At 50.8% G+C, this 17,470-nt stretch overlaps 1 protein-coding gene and 1 long non-coding RNA gene across 4 annotated transcripts in view; one reads left to right on the top strand and one right to left on the bottom strand.

Annotated features, from left to right (window-relative positions):
- Positions 1-6,841, bottom strand: part of TAB1 (TGF-beta activated kinase 1 (MAP3K7) binding protein 1) — a 32,664-nt gene extending 25,823 nt beyond the window's left edge. For all 3 annotated transcript variants that reach the window (XM_003989272.6, XM_006934053.5, XM_045062388.1), the window contains exon 1: positions 6,719-6,841. In XM_003989272.6, coding sequence (XP_003989321.1) covers positions 6,719-6,751 — 33 coding nt within the window. In that variant the 5' untranslated portion in view covers positions 6,752-6,841. The remainder of the gene's footprint in view (positions 1-6,718) is intronic.
- Positions 6,842-6,850: 9 nt separating this feature from the next.
- Positions 6,851-9,785, top strand: LOC123386745. The gene is made up of 3 exons (XR_006601136.1): positions 6,851-6,984; positions 8,578-8,755; positions 9,095-9,785. It is a non-coding gene; the product is annotated as an uncharacterized LOC123386745 (long non-coding RNA).
- Positions 9,786-17,470: the final 7,685 nt, after the last annotated feature.

Raw genomic sequence — 17,470 nt, 5'->3', positions numbered from 1 at the left:
TGCTGAGCAAAGTCCTCCTTATTTCACACAGGCACTCTTTAAACATAAAGTTCCTAGCCACCTGAGTTTGGGTGGCTATTAAAAGATTACCCAAAAGTATCTTAAAATGTATCCACAGTGAGTGAGGCAAGGCCTCCCCTTTTCTGTCTTTCCCAGCCCCCTCCACCTCCAAAGGCCCTGCTCGAATCCAACGGGAGCCATAGGCCCGCGTTTCCCAAACCTCCACCAGCCACTCACTACCTTCAAGAAATAATCTGCTCTGTACTTTTTCTTTAACCTGCCACATTTTCTTGGGGCGCCTGGGTGGCTCAGTTGGCTAAACGTCTGACTTTGGCTCAGGTCATGATCTCATGGTTGGTGGGTTTGAGCCCCATGTAGGGCTCTGTGCTGATAGCTCCGAGCCTGGAGCCGGCTTCGGATTCTGTCTCCCTCTCTGTGTGCCCCTCCCCCGCTTGTACGCGTGCCTCTCTCGCTCTCAAAAATAAATAAATAAGCTTAAAAAATAAAATAAACTGTCACATTTTCTTTTACTCAAGTGACTTCATTTTGAACACAAACTTTTTCACTATTATAAGCAGAAAATGAGTATTACTTGCTGTATCTTGCAGATAATAAAAAATGAAAACAAAACAAGGTTATTAGGTTCCAGCTGAACCTACTGCCTGCTGTAGACTCTGAGTTGGAGCCCTGTTCTCTCTGCTTAAAAAAAATTTTTTTAACGCTTATTTATTTTTGAGACAGAGACAGAGCATGAACAGGGGAGGGTCAGAGAGAGGGAGACACAGAATCCCAAGCAAGCTACAGGCTCCAAGCTGTCAGCACAGAGCCCGACGCCGGGCTCGAACTCACGGACTGTGAGATCATGACCTGAGCCGAAGTCGGACGCTTAACCAACTGAGCCACCCAGGCGCCCCCTCTCTGTTTAAAAAAAAAAAAAAAAAAAGCAAGGGTAGGATGCCTGACTAGCTCACTTGGTGGAACATGTGATTCTTGATCTAGGGGTTGGGAGTTTGAGCCCCATGTTGCATGTAGAGATTACTTAAAAAAAAAAAAAAGCGGGGGGGGGGGCACCTGGGTGGCTCAGTTGCTTAAGCGTCCAACTCTTGATTTCGGCTCATGTCGTGATCTCCCAGTTCATGAGTTCGAGCCCTGCGTCGGGCTCTGAACTGGCACGTCATTAGGATTCTTCCTCTCCCTTTCTCTGCCACTCCCCCCCTCGCAGTCTCTTTCAAAATAAATAAATATAAACTTTTTTTTTTTTTAAGTGGGGGAGAAGACTTGCAAGAATCAGAAAGGTGCTGGGGCACCTGGGTGGCTCAGTCAGTTAACTGTCCAACTTCGGCTCAGATCACGATCTCACCATTGTGGGTTCGAGCCCCGCGTCAGGCTCTGTGCTGACAGCTCAGAGCCTGGAGCCTGCTTCCGATTCTGTGTCTCCCTCTCTCTCCACCCCCTGTTGCTCCTGCTGTTTCTCTCTCTCTCTCTCTCTCAAAAATAAACACACATTAAAAAAAAAAAAAAAGAATCAGAAAGGTATTAAGGATATATCAGGACCAAACCAAGTCTTTCTCCTGACATCATCAGTGTGTGAAAGAGAACAGAAAAGCACATAACTTGTGTGCTATATAACAATGACTTTCATGCCAGCACATACCAAACCTCCTCACTGTATGTGTCCCAGACTCAGGGACAATGCAGCCCAAGGTGCCAGGGTCCCTTCCCTGAGAAATCTATCCTGGTGGCTCACTACACATACTGGTTATTAACCATTTGGCCTTCTGGCAACTCTCATGCTATAGCTTGGTACTGTTGTGTTGTTGTTGTTTTTTTAAGTGTATTTATTTAAGTAATCTCTATAGCCAACGTGGGGCTTGAATTCACGGCCCTGAGATCAAGAGTCAGGTGCTCCACCAACTGAGCCAGGCAGGTGCCCCTGTTTTATTGTGGTTTTTGTTTGTTTGTTTTTGTAACCTGGTATTGTTAATTAGCCACTGATTCCAAGACATATATTTTCTATCTTTTAATCCCTGAAGTTGGTGTGTTTCAAGTTAATTGGCAGTGGGTTTTCTTTCTTAGTGGTACATAAAATAGTGATGGGTCCTTATCATTAATGGTGTCTTAGATCCAATGACCTATGGACCATTTCTCATATACTTGTGAGCATTCCTTGAGAGGAAGGACCTGCTTGGAATGCAGTGGCCATAGGAACTCAGACATTCCATGACAAGTGGCCAGAGAATTCCAGGAGTTTGTACCCACATAGGCGTATGAGAGTACCTGGTCTTCCCCGATTTCAGCAGTGGCCCCGAAGTCCCTCTGACACTGCTGTGGCTGGGTGAGCTGCCATCCTGTTGTCCCAGCTCTGCCCACTCCACCGGGGATTAGCCATGCCAAGCATCCAATGCCGACTCCACCCCACTGCCAACTCTCTTGCTTCCTTCCTCCACACGCCTGAACAATTTTCGGAAAGGCCGCCTATTTCCTATTCACACAAACCGCCCCCTTCCCCACCCCCGCACACACTGACGCATACCTTCTCCATGCCCACAAATGCCAGGTCTGCCAGCACCAGCGGCAAGGGGTGCCTGGGGAGCCAAGACAGGGTCCCCCCACGCTCACACAGCCTCATCACAGAGCCGCGTAAATACGCACCTCGGAGAGCGTGCACCCCTGTAACTCTTCGGTGGGTTACAAGTTAATTTTTCGGAAGAAATTTAACACAAAAGGCAGTAAGAAAGAAGTCTGTTTCAAAAAGCCTAATTTTGACTTGATTGTGTGAGGGAATTCCCCAAATTCGTATTCTGGCATGAAAACTTTCTACAGTGATCCAGTTGTACGGACCCGGTGAAGGGTGTCACAAACACCTTGTGCACATGTATGGAAGCCGCTTCATATACATATGTTACCGCGTCACATAATAGGCCAGCAAAGTCCCCACAGAGATTCATCTCAAACTCCTGGGCAGCAGAAGTGGATAAAGCACGGTTCCAACTTCAGGCCACAGCTTGAATATCAAATTATGGTATGAAAAGGCTGAGTGTTTTTGTGGTGAAAGCACCCAGATTCCTTGGAGGCAAAAAGGAAGCTCAGAATGAGAGAATAATGCCCCCAGGAAGATGGCTGGTGGGGGGGGGGGGGGGGCAGCTGTTCTTTCTCTCCCAAAAGCTGAAAATACCCGGTGCCTCCTGCCATCTCTCTTTCTGAATGACCCCCTTTTCCTTCCCCACTTCTCTGGGACCAGCTCGACCCCTGCCCACCCCCCCCTTTCAGCAGGCTTTTCATCAAAGGCCCTCTATGTTTTCATCACAAATATAGTCCTAATACATGCTTAAAGGGGCTGCTAATAATTGTGGGGCAGTTACTGTGTGCGGCAGCAGCTGGGCCACATTCTGACGGTGGAGGGGACGACTGTGGGTGATGGCCTAATGGATGTTTTTATTTTAATGGGTGCGTATTTATTATGGATGTTAGAAAAAATATTTAGCCAGCACCTGTGACCTCATGGATGTGGTCGCTCGAGTGATGTTTCTAAGTGAAAAAAAAAAATTAATTTCAAGTCGATTTCCATTTTATGACTAAGTACAGCAAAGCCCAGGCAGAAACCACACTCTTGATTCTCCCAGCCCCAAATGCGCTCCAGGGTCCCTCATCTCGGTGAAGGGCACCGCTGTTGTGCCAAGTGAAACCCTGTAGTCCTTCTTCCCTCTCCCTCTGTCACGCACCCCACATCGGATCCAGCAGCAAATCACACCCGCTCGTCCTCCAAAATACAGCCAGAACCTGCTACTTCTCCCCACTCCTCTGCCGTCGCTCCTGCCTGGACGCCCGGGAGCGCCACGCAGCAGGTCCCAAGCTTCCACTCTCTCTCCACTCAAACCTGTTTTGACACAGGCTCTTTCTCCAACCACAAACCAGATCGCGTGCTCCTCCTAAACACTGCCAAGTTTCGGGGCGCCTGGGTGGCTCAGTGGGTTAGGCATCCGACTCTTGATTTTGGCTCAGGTCATGAGCTCCTGGTTCGTTCGTGCAAGCCCCGCGTCCGGCTCTGTGCTGACAGTGCGGAGCCTGCTTGCAATTCTCTCTCTGCCCCTCCCCTACCTGCTCTCTCTCCCTCTCTCAAAATAAAGAAACAAACATCAAAACCAAAAAAACACCAGCAAGTTTCATAGTACACTTAGAATAGAGCCTAAAGAAGTCCACGCCAGGGTCCCCAAGGCCCCTTGGCCCTTGGTTACTACCACTCCCTCAACACGCTCTACTCCAGCCACGCTGGCCTCCGTGGTGCTCCCCAAACACACAAGCCTCTGCATCCCTCTTCCCTCAGGCAGGAATACCCCTCCCAAATCCCCTACTGCATCCCATCAAATGGTGGGAGGTCTCATCCAGTCTGTCTAAAATGGACCCTCTGCCCTTCTATGAAGCACCACCTGACGCTATAGATATTATTATATCGTAATCTGTATTTATTCGTTGTTACGGTCTCCCTTATCAGAACACAGGCTTCACGAGGGAAGTGTCCCCCATACCCACACAGTGCCTGCCACAGAGTAAGAGCTCAGTGACACTTGAGTGTTCAGAACTGAAGGTGGCACTTCACGGCTGGACTGTGACTACACTAGGCTAGGGACTGTAACGTGTGAGTTCATTTAATTCTAACAACACTCCTGGGAGTCCCTTCGGCTGGGAACCAAGGTTCGGGGATGTTAAGTGACTTGTCCGAGTCCATTCGAAACCTGTGCTTTTTGTTAGGCCGCGAAGGACCCAAGTTCCTCTGAACACACCAAGCTACCTTCAAAAGCTCTTCTTCTGTTCAAAAGACCTTTTAAGGGACCACGCTGCCTGGGGACCTCTGCCATCTGGATACCCGTGAGGGTATCCTTGGGTGACAGCTACCCGACCTTGTGTGGTAGCCCTCACAGCCATCTGCTCAATGACGGTATCTGAGCTGATGTTACCACAGGACAGCGGAGAGCCGGTCAGCGAGCCACACACACTGCCCGGACACTCAGACGCCCTGTGAACAGGGATGTCTTGATCACCATTAGGATGGGAGGGCTCTCGTGTGGACATCACTGCCACCCCCTGGCCTTTCATCACGAGGCTATGTGCTTAAAGCTGATCATCCATCTTCCAAAGATCCCGTTACCACCCAGGAACACGTTCCGGAGCTGGCAAAGCCTGGCTTCTGTCTAACCTGAGTCCCCTGGGCTCCATCACACCTAGAAGAGGGGGAAGCTGGAAGGCACCCTCTTCAGTAAGCCGAGTCCCTCCAGAGCAGTTACCGCTTCCAACATTCGCCGGTCCAGCCCAGATGTCTGGAATTTTTACAACAGGGAAATTTATACAGGGGCCCCGCCCTCTGGGAGCTTCCAGAGCAGAGGGCCAGGCCCACTTAACTCAATGACAAGGCTGACCTGCAGAGCGCCGGTAAAAGAAAGGCGCAGCCAAAGGTGTGTAGGGGGAGAGAGCAATCCCCACAGGGGAGCCCTGAGAATTGCTGTCCCAGAAGAGCAGTTTCAAAGCCCATCTACACAAAGCCTGTCCTTAGTATACAGCACTGAAGGTCACCCTTCCCCAATTCTTATGCTTTAAGTCCCTCAAGGGCAGGGCCAACGGCTGCTGTAAGGCCAAGGCCAAGCACTGGACAGGGCTACAAATGCTTTACTATTTTACAAATATTTACTGAATGCCTGGCACCTAGTGGTGGAAAGAGCTGGTGATACTATTCACTGTGGATCACAAGTACAGGAGGCAGGCAAATCCGCAGGGCAAGTACGACAGCTTGCCACATCTGGGGTGGACCCAGGGGACCAGCACCCTACGGTGGCAGGTCCGATGGGGCTCATGATGCCAAGATGTGTATGCATCCATGTGCACGTGTCAGGAGGAGGCGGGGGCTGTAAGACACCAGCGACAAATCCATGAAGGTCCAGACTGGGGGTAAGGGTGAGTCTCGGGACCATCCTCCCCACTGCCTGCTTTCACCTTACAGTTAAGGAAACCGAGGCATGACCAATTAGAGCCAGGACCAGGACCCAGGCTGCCACTCGAGTCATTCCTCCGGTATCACCTGGAGGTTAACCCCGTTCCTGGAATCAGGCAGTCTGATGTTAACCCTGACTCTGCCACTTACTGGCTGTGTGGCCTTGAGCAAACGACCACCGTTTGTCCTCATCTGTGCCTCCGTTTCCTCATCTGTCAAACGGGAATAAGAGTACCCACCTCCCAGGGCTGTGATGAAAATTCAGCTTATAAAGCAACTGGCGGAAAACCTGGAGGGTGATGAGCGGTACACCACGGGCTGCTGCTGCTGCTGCTGCTGCTGCTGTAACTGTTATTACCGCACGGCTGCTCAGCGCCCGGGGTGGGCTCACCGGGCCCCGACTATCTCCACCACCGCGCGCCACGTTCCCTTCCGGCCCCGGGACGCTCCCCACCCTCGACGCGCCCCTGACGCTCGGGGTCGCTGCGTTCGCGAATCCCAGCCCCTGACCGCCCGGAGGCAGCGCGCACGCGCGGGCTACGCGGGGCCGCACGCGCCGCCGACCGCGGGAATGGAGGGGGGGGCGGCCCCGAGTCGGGGGGGGGGGGAGGGCAGCGGCTACACCTCGTCAGGGAGAAGGAGGCTGCCCAGCGGCGGAGAGGGAGCCGCGCCTGCACCCGACAGGCCGCCCCCTGGGGTCCCAACCCCCAGCCCGGAGAGCGGGTCGTTCCTCACACTCTGCAGCAGGCTCCTCCTCTGCGCCGCCATCTTGGAGGGACCCCCGCGGGTGAGCCCGCCTCCCAGCAGAGCAGGCGAGAAGGGCGGCTAGAGCGGCCTGAAGGGGGCACGCTCACAGCGCCACCCCACGGCCAAAGCGGGATGGGGGCCGTGCGCTGTCTTTCCCTTTTTCTGTCCTGGGAGGAAAAAAGGGAAGGCCTCCTTCCCTACGTGATTGCGTCTCGCCAATTTTATTTGCGCATTTTCTCCAGGATGCTTTTCAGGTGGGGCTCCTAAGACACCAGATTTGGGTTCTTCATGCACTCGTTGGGCGTGGGGTCCGGTGAATTATTCATTCACTCAATAAATATTCGTTGGGTGACCATGCCTGGCCCAATAGAGATAAAGCAGCCAGCAAGACACCCTCAGAAAGCTCACCTTTCAGTTGGGGAGGACATCGTTTGCGTACATAAATCATTTCGAGCCGGGCTAAATGCTAGGAAGAGAAGTTTATGGATGTGGCATAGGAGCGTAGGGCGGGTCAGGCAGAGGGGACAGCTAGCGCACAAGGCAGGAGAAAAGGGAGCATGTGAGTGTGGGTTCAAGGAAGCATGCGTGTCACACTAGGTCTCTCTGTGGCTGGAACAGAGATGGAGGGGGAATGAGATGAAGGGCCCTGGGGTAGGTTCTGACCTTGCCCAGCCCTGGGCAGGAGTTGGCCTATTCATGGGGAGGACAAAGGAAAGTTGTTGACTTCTGAGCAAGCCACAGACATGATCCCATTGGTAGAAAGATCCCTTTGACTACTGTGTACAAAACAGATGTTATGGGGGTATTGGAGTGAAGACCAATTAAGGGAATGTTGTGCTAGCTCGAGGCAAGAGATGATGGTGGTTTGAGTCAGCTGCCCCTGCCAAGTGGATGGATTTTATTTAGGAGACGCAATTGTCAGGGCTTGATTTGTGGATTGGTTGTGGTTGATGATGGAAAGAGATTTGTCAAAGATGCACCCAGATTTCTGGAAAGAACAGCTAAAAAATCTTGGGATGGGGGGAGAAGGATTGAATGACCTTGAGTTCAGTTTGGGCATGTTGAGTTTAGGTGCTTTTAAGACCTGCAAGAAAAGAAGTCCAATCAGTCCTGAGATCAAGAGGACTAGAGAAGACTGACGAGGTTTTGGGGTGTTGGGTTCAGAGCTGACAGGCAAGAAAGAATTCTGGAAGACGTCTTTACTGCAAAAAGATGATTTTATTCAAGCACAGGGACAGGACCCGTGGGCAGGAAGACCTGCATGGGGTCGTGCAAAGTGACTGCTTATATACTGTGGAGGTGGGGGAGGTAAAGGCAAAAGAAGTTTCTTAAAAGGATTTCCATTTGCTAAAGAGAATTTACAGATTACTGGAGGCCCAGCTGTTGTCAAGCTAAAGTTGGTTTTCCCTCTAGCAAAGCATTATCATTAATAGTAGGGAGCTCCTGAAAATTAAGCTGTTAATGGCATATTTGTAAACTGATGCAGACTCTTAACAAACAAATTTAGCCATTTGTTTTCTGCCCTCTCCTTTGTCTTAGGCATCCAGGAATGCCTGAGGAATATCTCATATCCCACTTTGTGTGTGGGGGGGGGGGGGGGGGAGGGGGCTGGCTTCCTGGCGTAAATTGCCTTATGCTCCCTCATCAAAGGCAACAGCAGAGGAGCCCCTAGAGAGGTTGGGAAGCAGAGGCCAGGCCTGGAACCCAGGATGAGGAGTGCATGGGTAACAATGTAACATGCTTTGGAGAGATCTAGTTAGAAGATTACTGAAGGAAGTCCCTTAGGTTGTGCTCCCCAGAGGCCCTTGGAGAGAAACGGAACCCAGATTGAATGTGTTTTCTTTTAGGTTGGGAGAAACTGGGACCTATTTAAATGCTGAAGAAAAGGCTTACCAGAGAAGAGCTGACGATTCAGAAGAAGGGACGGGAGGCAATCTGGGACTGGGATGGTGACATACCATCGTCTACCAGCATAGCTCCACGTGGCCCAAGATGACCGTTTGAGCTACAGCGATTTTGTCTGAGGTCAGCCAGCAGGAAGGAAAGAGGAAGGGAGGAAGATGTCATTTCTCTTTCTCTCTCTTTCTCCTTCTTTAAAAAAAATTTTTTTAAATGTTTATTTACTTTTGAAAGAGAGAGAGAATATGAGTTGGGGGAGGGAAAGAGAGAGAAGGAGACACAGAATCCGAAGCAGGCTCCAGGCTCTGAGCTGTCAGCACAGAGCCTGACGCGGGGCTCGAACCCACCAACCGTGAGATCATGACCCGAGGCAGAGTCGGACGGGCGACTGAGGCCACCCAGGCGCCCCTCTTTCTTCTTTTTTTTTAAATTGAACATTTACTTACAAGCAGCCTTCCCTTTTAGGCGACTTCCAGAAGCTCCCCGTGACGCTTCTTAACATCTCAGTGGCTATACCTACCCCCATGGCCACATCGGCTGAAAGGGAGGTGAGGAAATGCAGGCTTTGGACAGAGCTACAGTTTCTGTTACTAAAGGAGTAAGACATAGATACCAGGCCGTTAGGAACAGTCTGTGCCATAAAGGGAAGTGGGAGGGACCAGGTGGTTTGTCTGTTGAGGTAGAGTCTGGAAAGATTCAGGCATTGGAGCCCAGTCCACTGCATTCTAATCCCTACCCATATCCTGTCACCTGTGTGACCTTGAACAAGCCCACGGGAGCCTTTACGGTATCCTCTGTAAAATGGGAGTGACAGTCTACCTGGCTGAATGACTGCAAGACTGAATGAGATGCGGTGGAAGGACCTGACCTGTGGCAGCCCCTTTGTTACATGTGTGTTACATGTGTGTTACATGTTTGTTACATTTAAACTACAATTTCTTTTTTTTTTTTTTCACGATGAGAAACACGCCCTGAGGACCTGCTGTGTTCATAGTATTTCTTTCTCACTCCAACCAGCTATTACGATCATCCTTACTTTGTCAAACAGGAAACTCCAGTTCAGCAAGTCACCCAACAAATAGACGCTAGGATTTGAATCCAGGTCCTGTGACTCTGTGATGTTGTGATACCATGAGAAATATACATCCGGCCTTCATCCCTGGTTCTTGGCTTCCAAATCCTTGGGTGATAGGGGTTCCAGCAGCATCTTTTGTTATGATACTTGGTCTCCCCTAGCTTCCACAAGGGTTTTGGAACTTTCTGAGTGATAGAAGTGATGGGAGTATCTTCAGTTATTCACGAAAAGCCCCTTCGGCCATCCTGGAGTTTATGACATGGCTGGTGGCTAGAAGTCCCTAGATAACTTCAGGCAGGAACAGGTTGCAAGAGGGTCCAATCATGGGATTAGAGGGTTGAAACTTTCAGCCACTCTCGCCCCCACTTCTGCTGGGGTGGGGAGTGGGGAGGAGGCTGGGGATTGAGTTAATCACCAACGGCCAACGAGTTCATCAATCATGCCTGTGTAATGGAATCTCCACAAAACCCTAAATAAAGGGGTTTGGAGAGCTTCTGGTGAATGCATCTGCATGCCGGGAGGTTGGCTCACCCCAGCCTCTGTGGGCCCAAGCACTCTCTGGACCCTTCCATATCTCCTCCTATGTACCTATTCATCTGACTGTTCATTTATATTTTTTATAATATCCTTTTTTAAAAACATTTAATGTTTATTTATTTTTGAGAGAGAGAGAGAGGGCGAGAGAGAAAATGGGGGCGGGGCAGAGAGAGAGAGAGACAGAGAGAGACAGAGACAGATCCGAAGCAGGCTCCAGGCTCTGAGCTGTCAGCACAGAGCCCGATGCGGGGCTCGAACTCATGGACCACACAAGATCATGACCCAAGCCGAAGTCAGACGCTTAACCAACTGAGCCCCCCGGGCGCCCCTTTCATAATATCCTTTTTGATAAATCAGCAAAGTAACAAGTACTTTCCTGAATTCTGTGAGCTGTTAGAGCAAATCATGGAACCTGAGGAGGGGGGTCACTAGGACCCCCTGCTATGTAGTCAGATTGGACAGAAGTGTGGGTAGCCTGGGGACCCACCACTTAGGACAGGATTCCGAAGTAGGGAGCAGTCTCGTGGGACTCAGCCAGTAACCTGTGGGGTCTGGTAATACTTCTGGTAGTACACACAGACGTTTGTCGTCAGAAGGATTCCGCTCTTGTAGATAAAAGCACCCTGGTGGTAGGCTCCAAGGCCTTTGCTGGCAACCCTCCCAACCCTTCACAGCTCAGCCTCTGCCAAGTGCTTGGAGGCCCCCGGACGACCATGTGGTCCCTGCATCCATCTGGCGGCTGCTGTTTCCACATTTGACCACGCGGTGACCTTCTACTCATCATCAAGGCTCCTAGCGAATGAAAGCCCTTCCGAGAAAACTGTTTTGTTGTTGATTTTTACAGAGTTTGTTAATGTTGACTTGTTTTTGAGAGAGACAGAGCAGAAGTGCAGAGAGAGATTCTCTCTGCAGAGATTCTCTCTGCAGAGAGTGCAGAATCCAAAGCGGGCTCCAGGCTCCGAGCTGTCAGCACGGAGCCCGACGTGGGGCTCGAACCCACGAACCGCGAGATCGTGACCTGAGCCGAAGTTGGACGCCCAACTGACTGAGCCACCCAGGCGCCCCTGTTTTTGTTTTTTTAATTCACATCTCAAGAATTACTCTTTCGGTCCATTTCAATCACTTAAAATCATAGCTCTTGTTTGCGGAGACCCTCCTCCCTCCCCCCCTCCCCCCCCTCCCCCCCCCCCCCCCCCCCCCCCCCCGGGAGACAGGGACTATGGCAGTTCAGCCCTGGGTCTCCTCACAGGCTCCAGAGAAGTTGCTCAGCAAATGTGTGTGACAGCATATTGGTCGAAGAGTCAGAGATTAATAGATACCTTGGTGCATGAGGCAGCTGGGGGACAGGCCATCTGTGCCGAGGTCCCCAAGTGATTTAGAGGGGGGAGCCGGGACTATGACTTGGGGCTTCCCTCCCCCCCACCGCCTCTTTCCACACCTGACCGCCTCCGTAATGCGCGATGGTGAATCCTCCTTCCCCAATTCCTCCGGCCTGGTTTTCCAGGCAGCAAGAAGGCACTGAGTTCATCATGGCGTCGGGAATAACGAGCACAGTCAATGCTTCCTGTTTGCAGGACCCCGGGCTCCCCAGGGGAGGGCGTGGAGACAGATCTGTGGGCAGGCCCCCTTCTCCTCTGGGGACGGCGTGCCTGGGAACCCTGTTGCGGTATAGATCCTGTTTGCCCCATCACACCGGGGTTTGCACTCAATCCAAGACGTGCCAGAGGAACAAACATACCACAACTACAGCCCTTGATAACCATTCAAATGGCCAGAGAGAGCTCCAGGCCCTATCACCGAAGCCCAGATGGAAGGGCTGTCTGGCAGGGACCCGGGTCCCAATGCACATGAAGCGCACACGTGGCCCAGAATATCAGAGAACCCCGTGCCCCTGCATTGTGACCTTTCCAAACCCCAGCCAGCAGAAGAGAAAACAGCCATGAAGCACATCGGCCCCCTTCTGGGAGCCGAGAGGGCTGGGCACGGAAGGTCAGAGAGGCCCCTTGTCATAAGGTTTGCTCTCTAGGCCTCCAGCCATCTCCCGGAGGGGCCTGCGGCTTCCATCGAGCCTTTGTGCGGCTTCACAGACAGCCGCCGCGGCAAACGCTGGTTGGCAGACAGCAGCTTGGAAAGGTGGCTTTAAGGACACCGAAGAATGTTTTGAAGGTATCCTACCACCCTCAGGCTCACCTTCGTCTGCACCTTCTCCCTTCTGCCCGGGAACCCAGGCAGGTGAACCCCGGCTGCCAAAGGAGAGCACCGGGACCACCTTGCACCGAGCTGTTGGCCTTTCTGGACTTTTCTTGGCACCAGCATTCTGCCACGTGGCGGTGTGGCCTTTGCACGGATCATCTTAATGGATGCGTCACAGCCCTTGGACCGGATACACTCACATTTTCGAATGTTCGCTAATAAGCCTGTTTCCAGTTGGGGGCTGTTTACAAATAGCTCGGCAACAAACAGCCATTTATGAGTTGAAAAGCCGTTTATTGAATTTCTTGGAGAAGCACAATGACGTATATGGGGGGGGGGAGGGGAATGATTTGCTTTATTTTAGCAAAGAGAAGAAGGAGAGCTGGGACCAGGGGGACAGAATCTGTGTGACCTGGGCTGGTGGGCATACGGAGATTCACGGTGCTGCTCTCCCCCCCCCCCCTTTTTTGGTATATGTTTGAGATCTTTCATAATAAAAAAAATTAAAAATAGAAATGCAGACATGGTCCCTGTTCTCAGCTCACAGTCCCATGGGGAAGCAGACAAGAAGCCCAGGCAGAGCAGTGTGACGAATGCCAGGATGAGGCCAGGGGACCCAGAGGAGGGCCGCTTACCTCTGACTTAGGGAATCAGGGAGGGCTTCAGGGAAGAGGGGACAGTGGAGGAGGTGGTCACGTGACACTGAAGGGAAGGGGGCGCTAGGCAGAGGTCCCTTCGGGAGCAAAGAGCAGGTAGAGAAAGAAAGTGCTGCAGATAAAGCCTGGTGTGACGGACCATCTGGCCCGAGCGGAGGTGAGGGGGAGCCAGAGCCGGAGCAGAGGACGCGAGGGGCGGGGGTGGGGGGCAGTTCAGTGGCATTGCGTGAACCTTAGTGGCACCCAGGTGGCGTCCAGGTGCCGGGCAGCTGGGGGACCAGGCCATCTGACCTGAGGACCGTCACTCCACTCAGATCACCACGGCTTCTGAAAGCAGGACAGATTGCAGGTGGCGGAAGGGGGAGTTTGCAGCTTTTTGCTTCTCCTGAATCACTCCTCTGAGATCGTTTCCAGAATGCTCATCCCCCACCCGGTGCCCTCGATTTCTTTGCTATTTTTAGCCTACCTCTTCCAAGAGGCCATGACCTCTTTGAAGGCAGGGGCTAGGTTCTACTCGTCTCTGCAGCCCCAGCGTTTAGCCCACAGCAGGTGCTGAATAAACGCTTGTGAACGAGTGAACCTCCATCGCGCGTTTACTCAGAGCAAGACACAACTGTCCACGCTTTACATGCATTGCTTCGTACGCCAGGGCTTCCTGACCACCCTCATGGAGGGTGTTACTGTCACCCCCTGGGTTAGTTCAGGTCCTCCAAGACAGGATTTGGGGGAGGTACCTGGAGGAGAAAAGGAAGGAGGGCCAGCGAAGGCGGGTCTGACTCCTATGGGAGGGTTGGGTGAGAAGATTCTCAGAGGGCAGGTAGTGCCGTCCTAGGAGCGTCAGAAAATCATCCAATCATTGGTTAGGGGAGTCCGGCACCCCGCCCCGTGGGAGCCGGCCAGCGTAGCTCCCCTTTACTCAGGCCCCAGCTGGGGACAGCCCCATTGCTGCAACCTTGGCAGAAACCCCAGAGTGGATCCAGAGGAGCAACAGCTAGAGCCGGCTGTCAATGTCACGCACAGTCCCCATTTTGCAGGCGTGAAGACTGAGGCCTGAGAGGTAAGGTCACTTGCCCACGGCCGCACAGATAGGAAGGAGTTGAGCTCCTTTGCTTCAGAGGCCATCTTTGTGACCCCCCCCCCATTCCGTAACAGTGTTGTTATGCATTGGATCGAATTGTGCATTGAATTGTGTCCCCCAAATTCATATGTGGAAGGCCCAACCCCCGGTGCCTCGGAACGTGACCTCCTCTGGAAAGAGTGTCGCTGCAGACGCAATTAGTTACGATGAGGTTGCACTGGAGTGGGGTGGGCCCCCAATCCAATGTGACTGGTGTCCTCATGGAAAGGGGCGATTCGGACACAGAGACCCACACGGGGAAAATGCCATGTGAACAAGGCAGAGAAAAGGGTGATGTGCCCGCAAGCCAAGGGACGCCAAAGACGGCTAGCAGCCCGCCAGAGCTGAGAACGAGCCTGGGACAGGTCCTCCCTCGGCAGGAACCAACCCCACTGACCCCTTAATCTCAGGCTTCTGGCCCCCAGGACCGCGAGACAACACATTTCTCTTGTTTAAGCCCCCCAACTTGGGGTAACTTGGTTACAACGGTCTTGCCGAACTAACACAGCGTGAACCTCCTTGGAGGCAGCTAATGATGCAGAGATGTGCGAGCTGGACTCCCGGGATGTGCTCCGCCCTCCACCCCAGTAGCATGAACCAGGATGGGATCCTTCCCAGACGTGGTTCCAGCCCCCATCCTTGGTCGGCTGTGCTCCTGGCTGATACGCTGTCTTTTGAAAATCCATTCTAGTTTATCTCCCGTGGCTCGAACCTCTAGAGGGTATCCGTGCAGGGGACTCTTCTGGCCAGCCATCCCCAGGCCCGGCTGTGGCCAGCCTCCTGTCCCCTCAGCTCTGTCTGTGAAGGTCCCCGCTTCCGAGCCCTCCGAGGGAAGCAGGTGCTTCCCGCCATCTGCCAGGCAGCCTGCTTCCCCACATGGTAGCTCCTCTTTCCAGGGACTCCAGACCCCACCCTCAGCTCCTCTAGGCCCCCGCTGCCCGCCCTAGGCTTAGGAGCCCAAGGAAAGGGGAGTTTGCTGGAAGATGGCCAAGAGCTGACAAAGAAGGCAAAAGATGTCTTTCCTAGGCACCCAGAGAGCTACAGAAAAACCAAGAACAGAGACTGAATCTCTTGCTTCAGGGCTGCAAGCTGTATGTCCCTGCATTCAGCCATTCATTCAACAAATTCTCGGCTAGTGCCTGCGATGCAACAGACCAGCACATGGGAAGGGAGACGAGTGTGAATCAGTGATTACTGAACCCATCGTAGGTTCAGTATAGATGGACTGACACACTGGGTGGGGGTTGGGTGGAGAGAGAGGCAGAAATCCAAGAAGGCTTCTTGGAGGAGGCAACCACCTTGGGCAATTTACGTAACTTCTCTAAGCATCTGATCAATTATTTATTTTCTTTAGTAAGTAACTCGTAGGCAAAACTGTAGGGGTCAAAAGCAGGACAGTGGCTCCCAGGGGCGGGGGGGAAGGAAGGTAAAGGGCCCCAAGGGAACTGTTGTTGTTGTTGTTGTTATGTTGGGAATGTTCTATGAGTCGGTGATGATGGTGTTGCCACAACTGTATATTTTTGTCAAAACTTACCAAATTGTACACTTAAAAGTGGTGAGTTTTACTGTGTGTAAATTATACTTCAAGAAAACTGATTAACAAAATGGAAAATAACATTTTATTTTATTTTATTTTATTTTATTTTATTTTATTTGAGAGACACAGAGAGAGTGTGAGTGGGGGAGGGGCAGAGAGAGGGACAGAGAGAATCCCAAGCAGGCTTCCTGTCACCAGCTTAGAGCCCGATGTGGGGCTCAAACTCACAAAACCATGAGATCATGACCGGAGCCGAAACCAAGAGTCATACGCTTAACTGACTGAGCCACCCAGGCGCCCCAAATATAAAAGAACTTTTAATGTGGTTTTATATCTTATAAAAATAATACACGTTTATTATTTTTTTAAGGTTTATTTATTTTTGAGAGAGAGAGAGAGAGAGGGGCAGAGAGAGAGGGAGACACAGAATCCAAAGCAGGCTCCAGGCTCTGAGCTGTCAGCACAGAGCCCGACGCGGGGCTCGAACTCACGGACTATGAGATAATGACCTGAGCCAAAGTTGGACGCTTAACTGACTGAGCCACCCAGGCACCCCAACACATGCTTTTTAAATTAATTAATTAATTAATTAACCAATTAATTAATTTTAATTTAATTTAATTTTATATTTTTTTAATTCTTAAATTTATAGCCAAGTTAGTTAGCATATAGTGCAATGATGATTTCAGGAGTACATTCCAGTGATTCCCTCTCTACATATAACACCCAGTGCTCCTCCCAACAAGTGTCCTCCTTAATGCCCCTTACCCATTTAGCCCATCCCCCCCCACACAACCCTCCAGCAACCCTGTTTGTTCTCTATATTTAAGAGTCTCTTATGCTTTGTCTCCTTCCCTGTTTTTACATTATTTTAGCTTCCCTTCCCTTATGTGCATCTGTTTGGTATCTTAAACTCCTCATGGGAGTGAAGTCATATGATATTTGTCTTTCTCTAATTTCGCTTAGCATAATACCCTCTAGGTCCACCCACGTAGTTGCAAATGACAAGATTTCATTCTTCTTGATTGCCGAGTAGTACTTCATTGTATATATATATATATATATATATATATATATATATATATACCACATCTTCTTTATCCATTCATCCATCGATGGACATTTGGGCTCTTTGCATACTTGGGCTATTGTCGATAGCGCTGTTATAAAATAATACATGTTTAACGCAGAAAATGAAAAAAACAAGAACAGAGAAAAAATATTAAATCACCCATATCCCAAGGCTACTTGGATATAACCACTATGATTAACATTTTGGTAAATGTCCTCTGAGACATTCATGTATATATCAACATGTGTATCTCATGCTTTTACAAAAATTAGATATCACTATACATATGATTTTATAACTGAATATTATAATTTTGATGTTTCATTTCACTATTCTTCTACAATACAGTTTTTCTTTCCCTCATGGTATCCTGTTTATAGTCACAGCCAAGTTTAATTAACCAGTTTCCCTTGTGTGATGCCTCTGTATGTTCTTTCCTGGTTTTCGGGATTACACTCAAGTTGGTATTGGGCATCACTGTAGACCAGAATTTCTTGAACTTCTCTGTGTGAGAATGCTTCTGGCCGCCTGGAAAAGCCCCCTCTCAAAATAATATTTTAAAACAGTATGGAGGTTCCTCAAAAAACTAAAAATAGAACTACCCCACGACCCAGCAATTGCACTACTAGGCATTTATCCACGGGATACAGGGGG

The sequence above is a fragment of the Felis catus genome, chromosome B4 (genome assembly GCF_018350175.1).
Source record: "Felis catus isolate Fca126 chromosome B4, F.catus_Fca126_mat1.0, whole genome shotgun sequence".
In the NCBI taxonomy this organism is placed as follows: domain Eukaryota; kingdom Metazoa; phylum Chordata; class Mammalia; order Carnivora; family Felidae; genus Felis; species Felis catus.
The sequence above is the reverse complement of the archived record's forward strand: the minus strand, read 5'-3'. Positions and strand labels throughout refer to the sequence as shown.